The sequence below is a fragment of the Danio rerio genome, chromosome 1, assembly GCF_052040795.2.
Source record: "Danio rerio strain M-AB ecotype USA chromosome 1, GRCz13ab, whole genome shotgun sequence".
Taxonomy (NCBI): domain Eukaryota; kingdom Metazoa; phylum Chordata; class Actinopteri; order Cypriniformes; family Danionidae; genus Danio; species Danio rerio.
Genome location: NC_141021.1, coordinates 54,122,549 through 54,143,490, shown reverse-complemented (window position 1 = coordinate 54,143,490; position 20,942 = coordinate 54,122,549). Strand labels below are relative to the sequence as shown.

Below are 20,942 nucleotides of genomic sequence, written 5' to 3'. Positions count from 1 at the left end.
ATAATTACATCCCCAAACTTTTGTGCAAAATCATAATTTAGATTTTATCTTTTAAATTACACAGTTAATTAAAATAGCACAAAGCCAATCAACCTTATCTCATAATCTTTCACATACTCTACCATGAAACTGCATTTATTTGTCCAAAGAAAATTCCTGTTATACAAGCGGAGCAGCCTGAAATGAGCCTCACTGACTTGTCAAACCAGTGTGTCTTCATCATTATCAGTAGGCTTTTTCAAATATTCATTTATTCATTTATTTTGTTGTCTTAGTCCCTTTATTAATCCGGGGTCGCCACAGCTGAATGAACCACCAACTTATCCAGCATGTTTTTACGCAGCGGATGCCCTTCCAGCCACAACCCATCTCTAGGAAACATCCACACGCACATTCACAAACACACTCATACACAACGGACAATTTAGACTACCCAGTTCACCTGTACCGCATGTCTTTGGACTGTGGGGGAAACTGGAGCACCAGGAGGAAACCCACGCGAATGCAGGGAGAACATGCAAACTCCACACAGAAACACCAACTGAGCCGAGGATCGAACCAGCAACCTTCTTGCTGTGAGGCAACAGCACTACCTGCTGTGCCACTGCTTCTCCCCCTTTTTTAATATCTGAACATTAATTTAGTTAAAAACTTTTTCAGTCATTGATCAAGTTTCACCTCGAAATGTTTGTTATTAAAGGTTTGAGCAACAGCTTTGGTTCTGTAAGATGCAATCGCTTTGACGTCCACAGAATAACAAACAATATCTTTATTGTTTAGAGTAGCCTCATGCATATTTATCACCCCTGATGAAGCCAAAATCTGAATCATATCTGCATGAGCGTAATGTTGTGCTGAGTAACCCGAGGCTCCTCTGGGTCATTCCTCGTCACATTGAGCGTAATTAAATTCTTCTTAAACTAAGTGGAAACATACTGTAGAAACCCTAGAGAGGAATAAAAGGCTGCACATGTGGCCCACAGCACCGCCGGTCCAGATAAATGTTAGGAGACGCGTCTGCCGCGCTGTTCTGACGTTGGCTTATTAGCATTCGCAGATGCCTTCGCTGATAAATGAATAGCATGTCATTTTTGGCTTGCTTCGCTCCTGAAGATGGTTGTAGTTTGTGCTGAGGCTTCTCAAAAACTGCTCAGAGCTGAATTTACAAGTTTATACTCTACAGGAAAACTAAAACACAGAGCTTGTAACCGCATAGCTGTTGGAGATGTTTTTGGGTGATCCTGAGGCATCAGAATACAAATACACACTCTAAAAAATGCAGGGTTTTTAAAACACAATGTTGTGTCAGATGTGGAAACCCAACTGTTGGGTTAAAAAGTCTCATCAAAATTTAATTAAAAAAATTAACCCAACGTTGGATTATTATATGAACTATTGTTGTCACAATGCTGGAATTCAGTACCAATCGGTACCGACTTTTAAAACCGTCCACTTCCCGCTAACATTTGAACGCTGTTGAGCTCGTTCTTAACTGCCGGATTGCCATTGTGTTCACATGCTCAACAGAAATGACTGTGGTTGGCCGTGAAGGTCATCAGTTCACCAAAATCACCACTTTTTACTGAGTGTAAACACTGACAAAGGGGCACTGGAGTGTTTTAAAGCCGTGAAGATCAGCTTGTGTGTCTATAAGCTGAGTTCGGTGCACTAATGACCTTCACAGCCAATCATAGTCATTTCTGTTGAGTACATGAACACAATGGCAAATGTGTTAAATCAAGTTTAAGAACTAAAATGTTAGCGGGAAATGGACATTTTTTGTAAAAGTGCAGGTGTAAAAGAGTGCAGAAGGATTCACTCACACCACACTAGGTTATTTCAACTCAATTTTGGGTAAAAAAAATTGCACACAACTAAACACGGAGTTAAATATTTTTAAATAAAATTTATAGGAGCAAATTTAACCCAACATTTGGATTTTTCCATATAATATTTTACCCAATTTGTTAATATATATATATATATATATATATATATATATATAGTTGAAAGCGTTTTTTAAATATAATTACTTTGTAACTTTCTCAATAAATATTAATTTCTTAAATGGTTATAAAGTTAAACACAACTAAAATAAATACATTTATTAAATATTTATTAGATAATATTAATTAATTCTAACATTTAAAATGTCTTAATTGCCTATTTTGACTGTAATCAAACTATTAAAAATATACATGCATAATAAAATATGCAAATTAAGAACAAAATATAAAAATATATAATTTTGACATTAGACTACTCAATTTGTTCAAAAGGGGCTAATACCTGCAAAAAAATATTAATTTCTTTAAAAAAAATTATAATAATAAAAAAATAATCCTTTTATCTTCCAAAACACCGAAATTAAATAAGAGTCTGATCAAAGGTTTACGAGAACCGAAAGGCTTCACTGCTTCACGTTTTCTTCAATGATTTCCGACTAAAAACTGGACAAAAGGTGGATTGGATTACTTGTTAGCGAAAATTGATCGCACTGGATCAGCGTGAAGAAGACGACGCACAACGCACCAATTGCACTGTCTGACAAATTGCACAGAAGTCTGGCAAGTAATGACTTCAATATGTAAACGTTTCTTTAATTCTGTGTGTGCTAATTTAGTTTGCAGGTGATAAAACTTAAGCGCTGTCAACATTTGGGTGATCATTGTTTAACAAGGTAATGCAGTGATATAAATCAGGTGAGGTGAAAACAGACATATCAAATAATTTAATCTATTTACCATCTAATTACGAAATATAAATAAAGTTGGACATATTTGACAAAATTCTGACAGATTGCTTGGATTTTTTTTGAGACACAGTGTATATTTATTCATTCATTTTCCTTTGGCTCAGTCCCTTTATTTATCAGGGGTCGCCACAGAACTAACCGCTAACTTAACCAGTGTATGTTTTACACAGCGGATGACTTTCCAGCTGCAACCAAGTACTGGGAAACACCCATACCCCCTCACATTCACACTCATACACTACGGCCAATTTAGGTAATTCATTTCACTAATAGTGCATGTGTTGGGACTGTGGGGGAAACCGGAGCACCCGGAGGAAACTTACACAAATATAGTATTTTATTTAATTACGTTTTTTCTTCGATCTTTCTTTCTAAAATGATATGTATTTGAATGTGCGTCTGAATTGCTTTTTACCAACTGCTTCTCCTCCCCCATTTTTTGGAGTTAATAAAAACCTACTTAGATTTAAAGCACTGCCGTATAATCTAAGCACAGAGTCATTTGAGTAGTTTAACTTTCCACAGGACCTCCAAGTACAGATTAGTGTGTCTAATACAAGCGGCTCGTATAACTGTAGTGGTTTACACTGTGCAATTTATTCCTAAATTCAGGAAAAACCCTGTATAACTCTGAAAACTGTCCAGAAGACGGTCGCTGCATGTAGCTCTTATATTAAACCTAGAGCCTGATGCTTGATGGATCTATCCAGATTCAAGAGGGCAGAAGAAAACAAACAACACTGCGCACAAAGACAGCATTTTTTTTTAGAAATACAGATCTGGATGTTGGAAAATGCAACAAATATTTCCCCTCCTCTCTCCACCTCAGAAATAAACACTGTTTATTTCACATTCGACCTGCAGTAATGCGATGATTTAGCATGAGCTGTCATAAAAAGACATATCACCATAAAAACATTTATTGAGTTCACAGGAGCGATCCATTTCTCTTGATTATAATTCATTTCCAAACCCGGAGCCAGCATTTTTAAGTTTAACATTAAGGAGGACGGATAGAAAACATTTTTCTCTCAATTAGTCTTCAAAAGTCAGCATCACTTTTATTATTGTTGTTGCTCTTAAAGTCGGAGACCTGAATAAACTCTTCATCTGACTCACAAACATTTAACTGGGGCAGGAATTAATAATTTTGCTGACCTAACGAAGCCAACATACTGAAGTCCTACTTAATTTATTTAAGCTTCTTCAACTGGGACAAAGATTCTAAATGCATCTCCACCGGCAGCTTTCAAGCTACAACCACCAAACTCACGTCAGAACTTCTGGCTGATCTCAACATTTATACTATATCTTTTCTAAATGGATCGACTTACGGTTTTTCTAAAAATCCAGAGACTTTTATTGGGGGGTGAAAACTTTTAAACAGTAAATCTCGATGAGCTACATCCATGCAGTTCACAACCTTCATCAATCAAAACATTAGCAGCTAGCCTAGATCATCCTAACAACATGTCAACTCATGCTACACACGTTTGGAACATTATTATTTGCTAATGGCATCATCTAATTTGCCAACAGTATCATTTGCTATTAAAATAATTTGTCAACGGTATCATTTGCTAACATTATAATTTGCTAACTGGTTTATTTGCTAACATTTTAATTTGCTAATGGTATTATTTGTTGACGATATCATTTGCCAACATGTTTATTTGCTAACATTATAATTAGCCAACGGTATCATTTTTTGACGATATCATTTGCTAAAGATATCTTTTGCTAACTGTATCATTTGCTAAGGGTATCATTTGTTAACATGTTTATTTGCTAACATTATAATTAGCTAATGGTATCATTTGTTGACGATATCATTTGCTTATGGTATCATTTGTTGAATGTACTATTTGTAGACAATATCATTCGCTAAAATTTTTATTTTCTAACATTATAATTTGTTAACGTTATCATGTGTTGACGATATCATTTGCTAACGGTATAATTTGCGAACATGTTCATTTGCTAACATTATAATTTGCTACAGGTATCATTTGCTAACATGTATATTTGCTAACATTATAATTTGCTAACGATATCATTTGCTAACATGTTTATTTGCTAACATTATAATTGGCTAACGATATCATTTGCTGACGGTATCATTTGCTAACGGTATCATTTGCTAACATGTTTATTTTCCAATATTATAATTAGCTAACGCTATCATTTGTTGACAATATCATTTGCTAACGGTATCAATTGTTGACTATATTATTTGTTGACAATATCATTTGCTAAAATGTTAATTTGCTAACATTATAATTTGCTAACGGTATCATTTGTTGACGATATAATTTGCTAACATGTTTATTTGCTAACATTATAATTAGCTAACAGTATCATTTGTTGACGATATTACTTGCTAACGGTATCATTTGTTGACTATATTATTTGTTGACGATATTATTTGCTAATAGTATAATTTGCTAAAATATTTATTTGCTAACATAATAATTATAGAAACAAAAACAGGAAAAATAGAAACTAATCCTTGCTAACAACATGCTAATTCCTGCTAATTCTTGTAAGCAACACACGCCTGAAAAACATGCTTATTCATGCAAGTAGCATAGTAATTAATGCTTAACAACATGCTAATTCATGTAAGCAATATGTTAATGTTAGAAAACATGTTAACAACATAATAAATGCTAGACCATACTAGCAAATATGCCAATTGATGCTACAAACAACATGCTTTCAGCATGCTAACTCATGCGAACATGTTAACAACATCCCAATTATAAGATGTTTAAGAAACACGCTAGCAACATGACAATCTAAAAACATGTTCGCAACATGACAATTCATGCTAGCAACATGCTAAATCCAATGTTAGAAACATGGTAAGTTAACATGCAGTTTGAATGTTTTATAATGAATTAATGCAAAAAGAAACCTGTTAATTCATAATAAAAATAATTAATAAAAAAAATACTAGCATCATGTTCATTTATTCTATGCTAAATACAAGCTAATTAATGTAAACAATATGCTAAAATACAAAAAACATACTAGCAGCATGCTAATTCATGTGCTTTTGTCCAGCCAACATTAAAGTTTGTCATCAAACTTTTTAAAATCACTTTTAAAAATACTCACGTGGTGACTTTGTGTGTTTGTACTCTTTCTTGTGAAGTGGATTCTTCCTGAAATATCGGAGCATGCATAAAGAACAAATGTTAAACAAATGCAACACACTCAAGAGTATTCGCACTTTGCAAGCTGGCCCGATTTAAGTCTCAGGACACCAGGACGCGTACAAGCAAGATTATCACCAACGTGTACTCCTCACTAAACTATCATAAGAATAGTTATAATAACTATAAATATAATAATTATTGTAAAACCGCTTTACAAATAAACCAGAATTAAACTGCAAGCATAAAATTTTAATTTTAAAAGAAAATGCCACAGGTCTGCATTTGACACGTTGCATTAAAAACAGTCTGACCAATGAGATTGGAGCTTCTGAATTTACATTAAAACATGCCTTAAAAAAATTAAACATAAAAATAAAAGTCTCTTCCTGTGAAATTCTTGTCACAATGACTTTAAGCATAATTCCAGAAAACTTGTAGAACTAATAAAAAAAATTGCTAATTTGCTAAAATAAATTTATACAACAATTCTGTCTGTTTTTTGAATCTGATTGTTTAGTAGCCATGCAATGCTAAATAAAAAAGCTTTAAAGTGAAGCATCAGGCGTCACCTGTAGCATTGTGTGCCGTATGGACACTCAGGCCGATCGTCATCTTCATTCTCCTCCTCGTCTGCTTTCTCCTCCTCATAGTCGATGTCTCCAGGATGACTGCACTCCTGAAAGTGAAGCGGATTCTTCCTGAATGGAGGAAAACACAACTGCTTACTGATGAGTCGAGCAATGCATGATGAAACAATACAGCAAATCAACTTAATCACTGGCATCCAACCACCTTCATTATTACACTGACAGACCGTCAGCTGAAGTGATTTTTCTTCATTATCTTTCTTGTGACCCATCCACGACACAATGCAACCTTTCGGCTAACCACAATGAAACTCTGAAAGAGTAAGGGCTCGTTCATATCAAACAAGTCTTTGCTTTTAAAAATGCAAGATACTGTGCTCAGGAATGAGTTTGAGCACGAGGTCCACCTGATGTGATATTATGAACGTGATATAATAACAGACCCATTAGAAATAGGAAACAATAAGTATGTTAAGATGCCTCATACAACATTCATTCATCTCTTTTCTGCTTAGTTTCCCAATTATCAGGGGTTGCCACAACGGAATGAACCATCAACTTAATCCAGCAAATGTTTTACCTAGCGGATGCGGTCTGTGGGGGAAAGCGGAGCACCCGGAGGAAACCCACGCCAACATGGGGAGAACATGCAAACTCCACACAGAAATGCCAACTAAACCAGCCGGGCCTTGAACCTGCCCCACCGCACTGCCCCACATGTTAAGTCATGTTAATATAATGCTGAACATGCTAGAAACATCTTGCTAGCATGGATTATGGCATATCACGTTAGCAATGCCAGAATCCATGCTAGCAAGTCCTAAGCTGCTAGGTTTAGCTACTTATAGCTTAAAGCAGGGGTCACCAATCCTGGTCCTGGAGGGCCGGTGTCCCTGCAGGGTTTAGCTCCATCTTGCCTCAACACACCTGCTTGGATGTTTCAAGTATACCTAGTAAGACCTTGATTAGCTTGTTCAGGTGTGTTTGATTAGGGTTGGAGCTAAAATCTGCAGGTCACCGGCCCTCCAGGAACAAGTTTGGTGACCACTGGCTTAAAGGGTCATGACACGTCCCACTTTCGGTTCAAGTCTACCTTACAATTTTCAAAAGATGCGTGATAATGGGCGTGGAGCTTCGCGAGAAAAGAGCAGGAGTGGGCGTGGCCAGCAGGGGAGAAGGAGGGTAGCGAACAACTGTTTTTAGTTAGCTCACAAAATGAGACACAAACCGTGAGACGCATGATTTTATAGCTTACAAAGATAAAATGCAAAAAAATAAACAGTAATTTAATGCCCTGCTACATTTGTCTTTCGTAATTTCATATACAAATAACCACAATTTATATCATTATAAAGATAATCATGTTCATATAAACACTATAAAGGAGGACTTTTCCCTCAATCTCTGGGTCTGAATCATAGGTCTGAATGCAGACTCAGTGCAGCAGCTCTCTTGCCCTGCCAATTTTGACCATTAGCCTTGTTTGTAATCTAGAGGATTTAGGCGAACACAGCAGCACGGCGATGTGTCTAAATGTGAACAAACTCCTGATAAAAGACAACGTCCACCATTCTCCAATTCTCGTGCTGCTCTCTCGACAAAAATGCTTGCATACTGCTTTGCTGTATCGGCCCTGACAGCATCGCGGGGAAAAACATGCACCAAACCCCGTAGAAAATGAAAACAAACACCTACGACTTTTCATGAACAGCTAAATACTGCGTGCCGTGGGTCCGTGTCTCACAGCTTGGCACTGGCAGGTCTGCCTCGCCTTCGGTAAGCCTATGCAGTCTTGAATTATTAAGCAGCCGGCTCTTCTCATAGGATAAGAAAACTCCGCTATGAATAATAATGAGAAACCGACGCTTCATCTTTGCACTTGCAGTTCTGCGCTACGTCGCCGATTTTGATCCTGCCCCAAAAATCATTTCAAACCCCGAAGCTGAAATAAGCTGACAAAAGCTCAAAATTACCCAGTTTTCCCCACAATAAAAGCTAACAGGTGCTAACATTGTCCTAACTCAATGGTCACCAAACTTGTTCCCGGAAGGCCGGTGTCCTGCAGATTTTAGCTCCAACCCTAATCGAACACACCTGAACAAGCTAATCAAGGTCTTACTTGGTATACTTGAAACATCCAGGCAGGTGTGTTGAGGCAATTTGAAGCTAAACCCTGCAGAGACACCGGCCCTCCAGGACCAGGATTGGTGACCCCTGTCCAAACTGATGCTCAAGACACACCAATCTGTTAAAATCTAATCTGTTAAAAAAGAAGTGCTGGAGGGTTTCGTGAACTTTTAAATATGACTTATACACTCTAACAAATTATGGGTCATTTTAACCCAACTTTGGGTCAAATATGAATAAACCCAACAGTTTTTTGTCCAATCTTTTCAACTAATGTCCTAGGTGGGCTTTTGGATTTGTCCACATTTGACCCAACATTGGTTCAACACAAGGGTTTTACAAAATACCAATAACAAGAAAGGTTATTGATGATTGATATTTAATAATAATGGTAGAATTTCCCCTGAATATAGTTTTTAACACTGTCGCCTCAGAATAAGAAGATTGCTGTTCGAGTCGCGGCGTTTGTGTGGAGTTTGAATGTTCTCCCCATGTTCATGTGGGTTTTCTTCGGGTCTTCCGGTTTCCCCTACAGTCCAAACGCATGCGCTATAGGTGAATTGGATGAACTAAATTGGTCGTAGTGTTTAAGTGTGAGGGTGAATGTGAGTGTGTATGGGTGTTTCTCAGTACTGAAATGCGGAATCGTTGGCGGTTCATTCCACTGTGGCGACCTCTGAAATAGTGGCTAAGAAAATTAATAAATGAAAGAATGATTGTCTGCAGATTGTCAGCAAGAAAATCGCTGGTTCGAACCTCGGCTCAATTGGTGTTTCTGTGTGGATTTTGCATGCTCTCCCTGCCTTCGCGTGGATTTTCTCCGGCTGCTCCGGTTTCCCCCAGAGTCCAAAGACATGTGGTACAGGTGAATTGGGTAGGCTAAATTGTCCAAGTGTATGAGTGTGTGTGTGAATGTGTGTGTGAATGTTTCCCAGAGATGGGTTGCGGCTGGAAGGGCATCCGCTGCGTAAAAACTTGCTGGATAAGTTGGCGGTTCATTCCGCTGTGGCGACCCCGGATTAATAAAGGGACTAAGCCGACAAGAAAATGAATGAATGAGATTTGTTCTTTTCTTTAGCCTTGATGGCACATTTGGTACTATTAGCTGGCACACTGTTGAATCTGCAATTACTGTATTATAGTAGCCAATAAATATCGCGCCCCGTAGTATCAGTTTACTTTATGATTTAGTATCACAGCTGCTGGTAGAAAAGAAAACTAGAAGCAGATGAGAGTGGAATCTTTGCTTATTCACTTACAAATCCAACGGGTAATACTATAAACATAAGACTTGAAATATTGTTTTGTAGATGAACGCTCCATCAGGTAATGTTATCTCAAGATAAAACGAGGATTAAGGAAACATTCTCCACCAGAAGCTCCTCGGAGATCTTTCAAAGTGCGTAAATCTGCAGGACTGAAATGGTTTTTGCGGTGCTGTATTTCAAAGAGACGCGCACATGTTTTCCCTGATGTCTAATTCTCTGATGTTTACTTTTTAATAGCTAAAAGCTGAGAGATAGAAACGCAGAACGTGTATTTTTGCAGGATGCTTCTGTCCTCGAGAGGTGAGGTGAAGCAAAAAAAATAAAAAGTAGACTCTGCATTTGAGCGCGGTTCACTTTCCTGCTGGGACTTGCATTCGCCTCATCTTTTTATTGTTCTTTTCTCTCCGTATTGTCATGCAGTACATGATAAAAGCATTTTCTCAATTGTTCACACAGGAATGACCGGGGTCTTGTTTTTGGAAGGAGAAGATTTGCCTTTATTATGGTGGCTTGAGAAGGCCAACACACTGTTATACTACATACACAACTTCTTCTTCTGAGCCTAATTTATATATGCATCTCCTCTTAAACCGTTCATACTACAACCACCAAACTAATGCCAAACCTCCAAACTGGTCTGACTCGAGATGCTATATCTTTTCCAACTGATCCAACTTACGGTTTTCCGAAAACTGACCCGGCAATTTCGGAAAAGTTCCATTAACTTAACATTGGGTCAAATTTTGTGACCCCACAACTTTGCGCCAAACTGTCATACAGACTTAAGGTTACGCTCATTTAACTCAGACTACCAATCTGCCAATCACTGATGACTTTTAAACTTTTAAGCCACACCCTAGCAACCACTTACGCCACCATAGCAACTGGCCCATAGACTTTCATGGTATAAAAAATCATTGACTTTACATTGGACATACTAACAACATAGCAGTTCATACTAACAATATACTTATCATACTAGCAACACGCTAATTAATACTAGAACCATGATGACAACATGCTAGTTTAACTAGAAACATGCTAGCAACATGCAAATTCATACTACCTATAGAACCATGCTAATTTATGTTAGCAAGTGCCTAGCAACCACTCAGAACGCCCTAGCAACTGCCTACCAACAGCTTAGCAACCACCTAGCAATGCTTAGCAACCACCTAGCAATGCTTAAGCAACAACTTAGAACACCTTAGCACCTAACCACACTTACTGGCCTGTTTCCACTGACTGGTACAGTACGGGTCTGTACGGGTCACCTTTATCAGGCTTGCGTTTCCACTGCCTAAAGGGTAACCAAAAAGTGGTACGGTACGGTTCGCTTTTAGGAACCCTTTGACAGTGGAAACATAAAAGTGTACTGAACCAAACTTTACCGTACCACCTAATGGAAACGGGCCATTAGCAACCGCCTAGCAATGCCTTAGCAACCACCTAGCAACACCTTAGCAACCGCCTTGCAAAAACTTATCAACCACCTAGCAACGCCTTAGCAACCACCTTGAACACCTAGGCAACCACCTAGCAACCATTCAGAACACCTTATAACCACCTGGAACACCCTAGCAACCACCTAGCAATGCCTTAGCAACCATCTAGAACACCCTAGCAACTGCATAGCAACACCTTAGCAACCACCTAGAACATCCTAGCGACCAATCAAAATACCTTAGCAACCACCTAGCAACCACCTAGAACACCCTAGCAACCGCCAAGCAACACCTTAGTAACTACTTAGAACACCCTAGCAATGCCCTAAGCCTCATTCACACTACTAATGACTCGCAGCGGCAAATCAACAGTCTATTGTTCATTTCAACGGAGAGCGAGCGACTTCTGTCGAACTCTGTTTAGCGACCATTGGTGACCAGATGGGCATGTTGAATGACGTGGTTATGTTGACAATCCTTCAACTTTAAGCAAATGAACAGCGAATTTCTTGAGTGACAGCCAATAGGAGCACCAGTAGAACTCGCATGATCTTCTCTCAGCTTGCTCAGAGGCCGCTTGTATTTGTGTTGTATATACCTGCACAGATCTGTGTTTCACGCAAAAGAGCGACAGGCAAAGTCGCTGCAAGTCTAAATGAGGTATTAGCAAGAAACATGCCAATCCATACTAGAAACACGCTAATATATATATGTAGCTATCTATCTCTGCTGTTTCAAACGTCTTAAAAACTACTTTAATTATTTATATTTTGAAACTACTTCAAACTTTCAGATGAGGCTGTCTCAAGCCACCATAAAGTTTGTCTACGAGCTTTACTTTTCTTTTTTGTTTGATTTTCTTGATATAAAGGGGAGCTAATAATTCTGACTTCACCTGTATGTTTTTTATGCACATTTTCAAAATTCATGCTCATCTTGCTATACACATTTTTAATGAAATATTCCAAAAATGTGCATCAAAAATAGCCTACGAAAAAGTTTGAAGGTAAAGTTGGAAAAGTAGACTGGAGGTTGTTTGCGTCAGTACCTGTAGCAGGAGCTGCCATAAGGACAGGCTGTCCGCCGTGGTTTCTTCACTTCACTCCTGCTTGTTTTGATCTCGCTCTCTGTGACATCTGACCTCTGCGAGAGTCCCCGGCTGACCTGAGAATCACTGCGATCTTCAGTTTGAGTCTTGGAGTTTTGTGCTTGATCTCCTGGTCTGACCTGGGCTCTCCTGCCACCTCCTTTCCTCTCCTCATCATTACGCTCCATCACTCCTGTGCCGTTCACTCCGTCCGGGACTGAAGACTCTCCACTGGGAGCCGTTGCATCATCCTGTCAGGACACACAGCAAATCCTCACTTCTGCTTTCATTTCAATACAACAATAGGCTGATGTTAAATACAAGTGACATAGTTCATGTACACAGCTCTCTGCAGGGTTTGTAAAGGTAGAATTAAGACTTTTTTTTTTCATTTTTTTTGTTTTCATTTCAACAAATCAAAACAAAAAAAAAGCACTTTCAAATGACAACATAAAAACAAAAAAAACATACAATATAAGTACCAGGGTCACTGGATATAATCACATTTACATTGATAAGCATTTATGTTTGATCAGATCTTGGCTGAAGAGCCTTTTAAATTTTTATTTTTATTTTTTTTGTGAATAGGCTCATTGTACTGCTCCCGTAGAGTTAAACAGTTGAGTTTTACCATTTATGAATCCATTCAGACGATATCTCAGAGTCTGGCGGGAGCACTTTTAGCTTAGCTTAGCATAGATCATTGAATCAGATTAGTCTATTAGCATCTCGCTCCAAAATGACCAAATAGTTTAGATAGGTTTGTTATTTAAACTCTTTTGTGGTTACAGTGTGTACTTAAAGGGGCAAATATTTTTAAAGTTGCTATTTTCTAAAGTGGTATGTTTTTTTTTAAGCACCTCCCCAACAACCTTGCATTTGCTTCTTGCAGATTACAAAACCAGAGAACATTTGTTTCGGGGTGCTTCACTCCTGTGAATCGATTCATTTGTTCCGAAACAGGGATTAAAATTGTTATAGTGTTGCTTTTTGCTCTTGCTGCGGTTCACTTTCACACGGCAGAGTTTCTAAACGGACTAAAATAGCTAAAACAAGTCATGTGTGAGTAAAATCTCCTCACATTGGTCGAGTTTCACGGTTCATTTTGCGGAGTCCTGCTCAGCTGTCAAGGGGGGGTAGTGGTGTTTGACAGGGTGCGCGCAACGTGTCTGAAGAGCCAAGAGGGATGCGGTGGGCAAGGTGTGGGAAGGGTGCGCGACGCATTTGAGGACCAGGAGGGAGACGCGCGATTTCTGGGAGATTATTACTCCCAGATAGATAACAACTTAGATAATGACCTCCCGCCCTACTCATAACTCTTCATATAGCCGTATGCCTATTACATATCCATAAAACACTGTGATCTAGCTGGGCTCGGATTGTATCGCATTCTCACTACAATCGATCCGCTCCGGAGCTCGTTTCAATCGAGCCGAGACCACCTCATTCAGGCAATCTCAGACCGATTGTTTTGCCGCAGATTAAACGAACCGCGCTAACTGGGCAAACGAGACCGTTTCCGAAACAAAAGACTAGATATGAAAGCACCCTTAGAGTGTAGTTGATTAGCTTATACGGTACGTAGAGATTTCAAGCTTGCAAATAGTGGGGGAAATAAGTATTGAACACGTCACCTACACATTTCTAATTCCTAAGTGCTGCTGACTTGAAATTGTTGTTGTAACAACCAAAGCAATCAATATATACACAAAGAAAACAAAACTAATTTGTGTACAAAAATAAGTTATATGTGACTCAATTAAAAACTATATATATATATATATATATATATATATATATATATATATATATATATATATATATATATATATATATATATATATATATATATATATATATAACTAAAATAACAAACTATAGAACACATGAAGAAAGGAAGGTGTTGAAAGGCATGGAAAGCCCAGAACGCAGCTGAAATCTCTCAGTAGTTCTTCAGCAAGTCATGTCAGTGTAAATGAATATTCGCTGCTTCAGTCCAACATCTACATTAGTAGGAGGATGAAGATGAATTTAGGGTGGACATTTCAGCAAGACAATGATCCAAAACACAGCCAAGGAGACTCTCAAATGCTTTCAGAGAAAGAAAATAAAGCTGTGGAATGGCCCAGCCAATCACCTGACTTGAATCCAATAAAAAATACAAATTAAAGCTCAGATTTGATATACAAGAGCCACAAGGCCATCAAGATTTTTGTACTCCGTTGAAGTCTGTGAAAAACTCACGCCTGAGCAATTCATGTGACTTCATTCTCCATATGAGAGGCGTCTTTAAGCTGCCGTCACTTTTAGATAAATTATTAAACACATTTTAGTAGTTCAGTAGTTTCTCTATGTGTCATTTCATTGTTATTACACAACTCATTTTTCAAATTTGTTTTGTTTTATTTTGTACTGTTTATTTTTTTTTTACCAAAATCATCTTCAATTCCATGTCAACAGCTCCTTTAGAAAGAGTTTTGACGTGTTCAATACTCCTTTTCCCTGCTGTATGTCTCATTAGATTTTTTGTCTTATTTCTAGTCTAAATATCTAAAATTTCTTATATCAAGAGGCAATTTCTAGACAAGCAAAACATATTGTCTTGTTTTGAGAAATAATATGCCAATAATAAGTGAGTTTTTCCTTAAAACAAGCAAAATAATCTGCCAATGGGGTAAGCAAAATAATCTTGTTTTTTCTTTTGACGTAAGATTATTTTGCTTACTCCATTGGCAGATTATTTTGCTTGTTTTAAGGAAAAACTCACTTATTATTGGCATATTATTTCTCAAAACAAAAAAATATGTTTTGCTTGTCTAGAAAATTCTTCTTGATTTAGGAATTTTCAGATATTTGGACTAGAAACAAGACAAAAAATCTAAGTAAGAAAAGCATTTTTTGCAGTGTGTGAGGCAAATTTTCCAGCGCATTTGGAGTTTATAACAATGAAGCTGCAGAAACTGTCATGAAAACACACATCATATTGACAGTTACATTTTTCCCTGTTCAAAACTATATGCATAACACGTCTTGTGAACTCTGCAGTTGTCGGTATAATACACGATTATGCACTAATGTCGAGTGTGCAGTATGAGCTACCAGAGGTGGCAAGGACTCCTCTTCAGAGTCGCTCTTCAGTCTTTTTGTTTTCCTCTTGGGCGTTTTGTCCTCCAGCTCCTCTTCCTCAGATGACATCGCTGCAGTTCGAGCCCGTTTCGGTCCAGTCGCCCGCTTGGGTGTTGCAACGCGTTTGGCTTTTGTAGGGGTTCCTTTGGCTACTGAGAAAACAGGACAATGTTTATTGATGGATAAGGTCAACATTTGAACATGTTTATTATCCAGTAAATATTAGACATATAGAAATATTCGATATATTGTGATAATACACATTACTATATGTTTATATATAAAATATTTATTCTTTAAACCTTGAGAGTGCCTTTTAAGAATAATCAGATTGTTGTATTTGCAAAGGTTGTTCAAATGCTTGAAGGCCATTTAATTTTCAAACATTAACATTATTAAATACAATAATTATTTTTTTATAAAAAAAAAATATTATTTTTTATGGATTTTTTTTATAAATAATCAACATGTTGGTGACATTCAAGCATTTCCACTTTTATCATCCATTCTAATTCCATGTTGTATAAAAATTAATTAAATTAAATTAAATAAAACATTCATAATAATATTTTTTTTTATTAAATTACATTAAAATTTAATAAAAAAATATTACAACACAAAAAGTTTTTAAAAATGTAAAATTTAATACAAAATAAATTAAATAAAAATTAAATTAAAAAATAAAATGAAATATTTTTTAAAAAAGTAAATAAAAAGCTATTTAATGAAATTAAAAATAATAAAAAATAATAAAGAAAAAAATAAATAAAATAAAAAATCTATTTAATTCAATACAAAATTATAAAAAAATAAAAAAATAAAAATTTAATGATAGAAAAAAATACTTAAAATTTTATTTTAAAAATTAATTAAAATTAAATTAAATAAAAATGTAATAAAATTAAAATTTGTAATAATAAAAATAAACAAAATAAAATTATAACAAAACAGTAGGTCCCTGCTATTGAAATATGTCTAAGGATATTACATCACACTTTAACACACACTGTAATGTACATAATGAATCAGAAGGTGGAATAAACATACTAGCTATCAGCCAGCGACCCAAAATCATCTAATAAATGAGCTGAAGAGAAACATAAGAGCTCAGTGTAAAGCACCACGAGCTCCAGATGGAGAGCTGAATATGACAGGTTTAGTGCTAATGAGGTGTTTATAGAGTCTGCACTTGCTCTTTTACAAGCACATTAGCGATACATCTGCATTTGTGGATCTGCATTTCTGTATGTAGACATCTGGGCCCGATCTGAAAGCATTCAGATACAGCACACAAACCCATTTGACAAGCAGATGCAGACAAACTCCCACTGCTTTCTCACTTTTATCCTTCAGCCACAGGTTTTTTTTTTTCTTTTTTTTTTATTCTTCAATGGGTGTGAGACGGACAGAGGACTGGCGGAGTTGCCATGGTGACAGTACCTTTGGCGGGTGACGGACTGGTGGCAGCTGAAGTCGTCATCCAGGCTGGCAAAACACGCTTCCTCAGGGGCAGAGAGGACTTGTCCTGCTGGCTCTTGGATGGTGGCTTCAAAACACAAAATAAATGAACCATAAAACCATAAAAGACAAAAGAGGGTCCAACCCCAAACTAGTAAGGTGTACCTAATGAAGTGATTGTAAATATAAATGTATAGATGGATTAAATATACACATTAAGTTTATATAAATATTTTTCTGTATTTACCCAAAAAATACACATTGTCTCTCTATTGCAATAGAGCAGTGGTTCTCAAACTGTGGTACATGTACCACTAGTGGTACGCGGAGGAATCGCTGAGTAATGACAGAAAAAATGAATACAATTTTAATAATTTAACGCGTACGATAACACCAATGTGAGCAGCATTGGCTGTTCTCTAAAGCCTACGATCAAAAGGCTGTGCTTAGACTGTTTACTTAAGTGCATAGAGTCATCAGCTTCTAAAAATCAATCCAAATGATGCAGAACTAGAGAAAAAGGTGCTTGCAGAGCAGATACACGCTAGAACAGTGGTCCCCAGCACTTTGGCCACAGACTGGCACCGGTCTATATATATATTAGTACCAGGCCGCACAAAAAAAATAATTATTTTTAACTTATTTATTATCTAAGACTGAATGATCTTTTATATTGAAAAATCGTTTATTTTGAAAACTGATCGGATTCTCTTGTTACATCAAGGTCACCTGAGCATCAAAATTTAACCCACAGGCTAGTACAATGATTAAGAACTGCAGCACGACGCACTTGCGTATTCCAGGCGTACTAAGTTGAAACATCTTAATTTTTCAGAATGCTGCATCGCGAGTCTGTGACAAGAACCGACCAATCAGTTTCATATTTAGTATGGAATATAACTTCAGTAGACAAATTATCTCAGACAAATACTGACCACCCAAACACCGCAGTGCTTTTGAATTTTTTCCATAAATAAAACTTCAGCTTGACATCCTCTGAGAAAAACGGGTTCCTACCAATCTAGAGACAAGTTAAAAGTTTTACAAATATGTCATATGTACATGCAATATATATTACAAAATTAATCAAAAACTCCATAAATATGAATATGACTCTGCCTCGAACTGTGCAGTGCTGTAGATGCTTCATTTGGCCTTCTACGCTACTTTATTTCAATACTGGTCATTTTGGTGGTACTTGGAGAGACATTTTTTTTTTTTTTGAGGTGGTACTTGGTGAAAAAAGTTTGAGAACCACTGTAATAGAGAATTAAAATTGGAAAACAGTGAAAATGACAGACACACTTTATTGAACGTATAAACTTATAGTAGGAGTATGTTATTACATTTTTAATAGTTTCTGAGGGAGAATGGAGAAACAAGATCGCAAAACAGAGGCAGGAATGTTCAAATAATGGCAAAAGCAGTCATAATAAAAGCAGTATAAGTCCTGGAATAAAACATTTACCGTGAACTCGTAAATCAGGATCCAGTACAATTATGCTTAAATCACCAAAATCCACATTCATAATCGGGATGAAAATACGCTACCATTACTAAAGGATTAGTTCTCTTCCAGCACGAACATTTCCTGGTAATTTACTCATCCGCCCACATCCAATACTTTTTCAAAAAAATTTTATTTTTATCTATTGTGCACAGTGTTTTTAACTTCCAAACAGTTTCTATAAGCTGTTTTTTAGGTTGTTTCACTACACAAGACACTTGTTCCTTATATGGGATCATTTGGAGCCTTTAAAAGCTGCATTGAAACTGCAATTTGGAAGTTTAAGCTACTGAGCACCATAAACATCCACTATACTGATATAAATCCTGCAGGTTTTACTAAAAAACTGAACTGAAGAGGGAAGGAAGGAAAGACAGATAGGTAAACAGAGATGATTAAAGACAGATATAAGAAAGATGATAGATGAACAGAAATATTGAATAATTGAATTATAGATGCATGGATGGATAAAATGATAGGATGGATGGAACAGATGGATGGATGGATGGATGGATGGAACAGATGGATGGATGGATGGATGGATGGATGAAACCATTTGATAGATGGAAGGATGGATGGAATGACAGAATAATAGATAGACAGATGGTTGGTTGGTTGGATGGATGGATGGATGGACATTACATAGATAAATAGACTGATAGATAGATGCATAGATGGATGAAATTATTACATGGATAGATGTATGAAACAATTGGATGGATGGATGGATGGATGGATGGATGGATGGATGGATGGATGGATGGATGGATGGATGGATGGAACGATTGAATGAATGGATGGATGGATGGACAGACCGATAGACATTAAATAGATAGACAGACAGCTAGATATATGATTAGATGGATGGATGGATGGATGGATGGATGGATTGAACAATTGAATATATGGTTGGATGGATGGATGGATGGATGGATGGATGGATTGAACAATTGGATATATGGATGGATGGATGGATGGATGGATGGATGGATTGAACAATTGGATATATGGATGGATGGATGGATGGATTGATTGATAGATTAAACAATTGGATATATGGATGGATGGATGGATGGATTGATTGATTGAACAACTGGATATATGGATGGATGGCTGGATGGATGGATTGAACAATTGAATATATGGATGGATGGATGGATGGATTGATTGATTGATTGATTGATTGATAGATTGAACAATTGGAAATATGGATGGATGGATGGATGGATGGATTGATTGATTGATTGATTGATTGATAGATTGAACAACTGGATATATGGATGGCTGGATGGATGGATTGAACAATTGGATATATGGATGGATTAATTGATTGATTGATTGATTGAACAATTGGATATATGGATGGATGGACTGATTGATTGATTGATTGATTGATTGATTGATTGATTGATTGATTGATTGATTGATTGATTGATTGATTGATTGATTGGATATATGGATGGATGGATGAATGGCAAGATGGAACGACTGAATGATAGACGGTTGGTTGGATAGACGAATGGATGGATGGATGGATGGATGGATGGACAGACATTCAGGGTATCTGCACATTTTTTAACAAGAAATTTAAGACCTTTTAAGACCTTTTTAAGTCCTCTAAAATGAAAATTTAAGACTTTACCTAAACAAAAAAAAAAAACAGGAAAATGTTCAGTGTGTCAACACAGAATGATGTGGTGAAGCATTAGCGTGGCACAACTCACTAGAGCCACGCTCACAGGGGCGGACTGGCCATCTGGCAGTTCTGGCAAATGCCAGAAGGGCTGGACCATTTTTTAAATGTGGGCACCTATTTTATTTATTTATTTTTTCATATGTATTGTTTTTTAAATGTAGGCATCTTTTATTCTGTTTGAGAATATTATGATGATTATGGAGGTAATAGTAAGAATAATAGTAAATGTTAGGCACTTTCTGTGTGGATTTCCTTCTGGTTTCCTTCACAAGTCCAAACACATGCTATAGGTGAATTGGGTAGGCAAATTGTGAATTGGGTAAGCCAGTATATTGGGTTGCAGCTTTAAGGGCATCCGCTGTGTAAAACATATGCTGGATAAGCTGACGGTTCACAGATTAATAAAGGCACTAAGCCGAAAAGAAAATGAATGACATGATTGCATATATAAATGGGTTGCTTTTGTTCCAGTCACATACATTAAATGTTTAAATATCTCTTAAATATGGTACTGCTTATATCATTTTACCATCTGTACACCAATATAAGTAGTGAATGTGCGTGTCCTTGGGTGGGGCTGTGTCGGTGTGGTAATGTGGGCTGGTGTGGCTACAGTGCCAGGGCTGACTTTTAGTCCCAGTCCGCCCCTGCACGTTCAAGACAGGTCAAAGGGACGCAAAAACTTTTATGCCGAGTGCTGATTGACCTTACAACCCTGACAACAG

At 37.0% G+C, this 20,942-nt stretch overlaps 1 protein-coding gene across 12 annotated transcripts in view; it reads right to left on the bottom strand.

Moving 5' to 3' along the window:
- aplf (aprataxin and PNKP like factor) overlaps positions 1-20,942 on the bottom strand; it is a 38,167-nt gene that overhangs the window by 4,352 nt on the left and 12,873 nt on the right. For 7 of the 12 annotated variants that reach the window (XR_015475469.1, XR_015475470.1, XR_015475467.1 and 4 more), the window contains exons 6-10: positions 16,997-17,102; positions 15,530-15,708; positions 12,392-12,681; positions 6,486-6,614; positions 5,876-5,922 (exon numbers count right to left, since the gene is read on the bottom strand). Coding sequence is in view for 4 of the 12 variants with exons in the window: in NM_001366252.1 (NP_001353181.1) it covers positions 5,876-5,922; positions 6,486-6,614; positions 12,392-12,681; positions 15,530-15,708; positions 16,997-17,102 (751 nt within the window). In the remaining 8 variants the exon portion in view is untranslated. The remainder of the gene's footprint in view (positions 1-5,875; positions 5,923-6,485; positions 6,615-12,391; positions 12,682-15,529; positions 15,709-16,996; positions 17,103-20,942) is intronic. The other 5 variants (XR_015475474.1, XR_015475473.1, XR_015475472.1 and 2 more) reach the window with 1 other exon arrangement.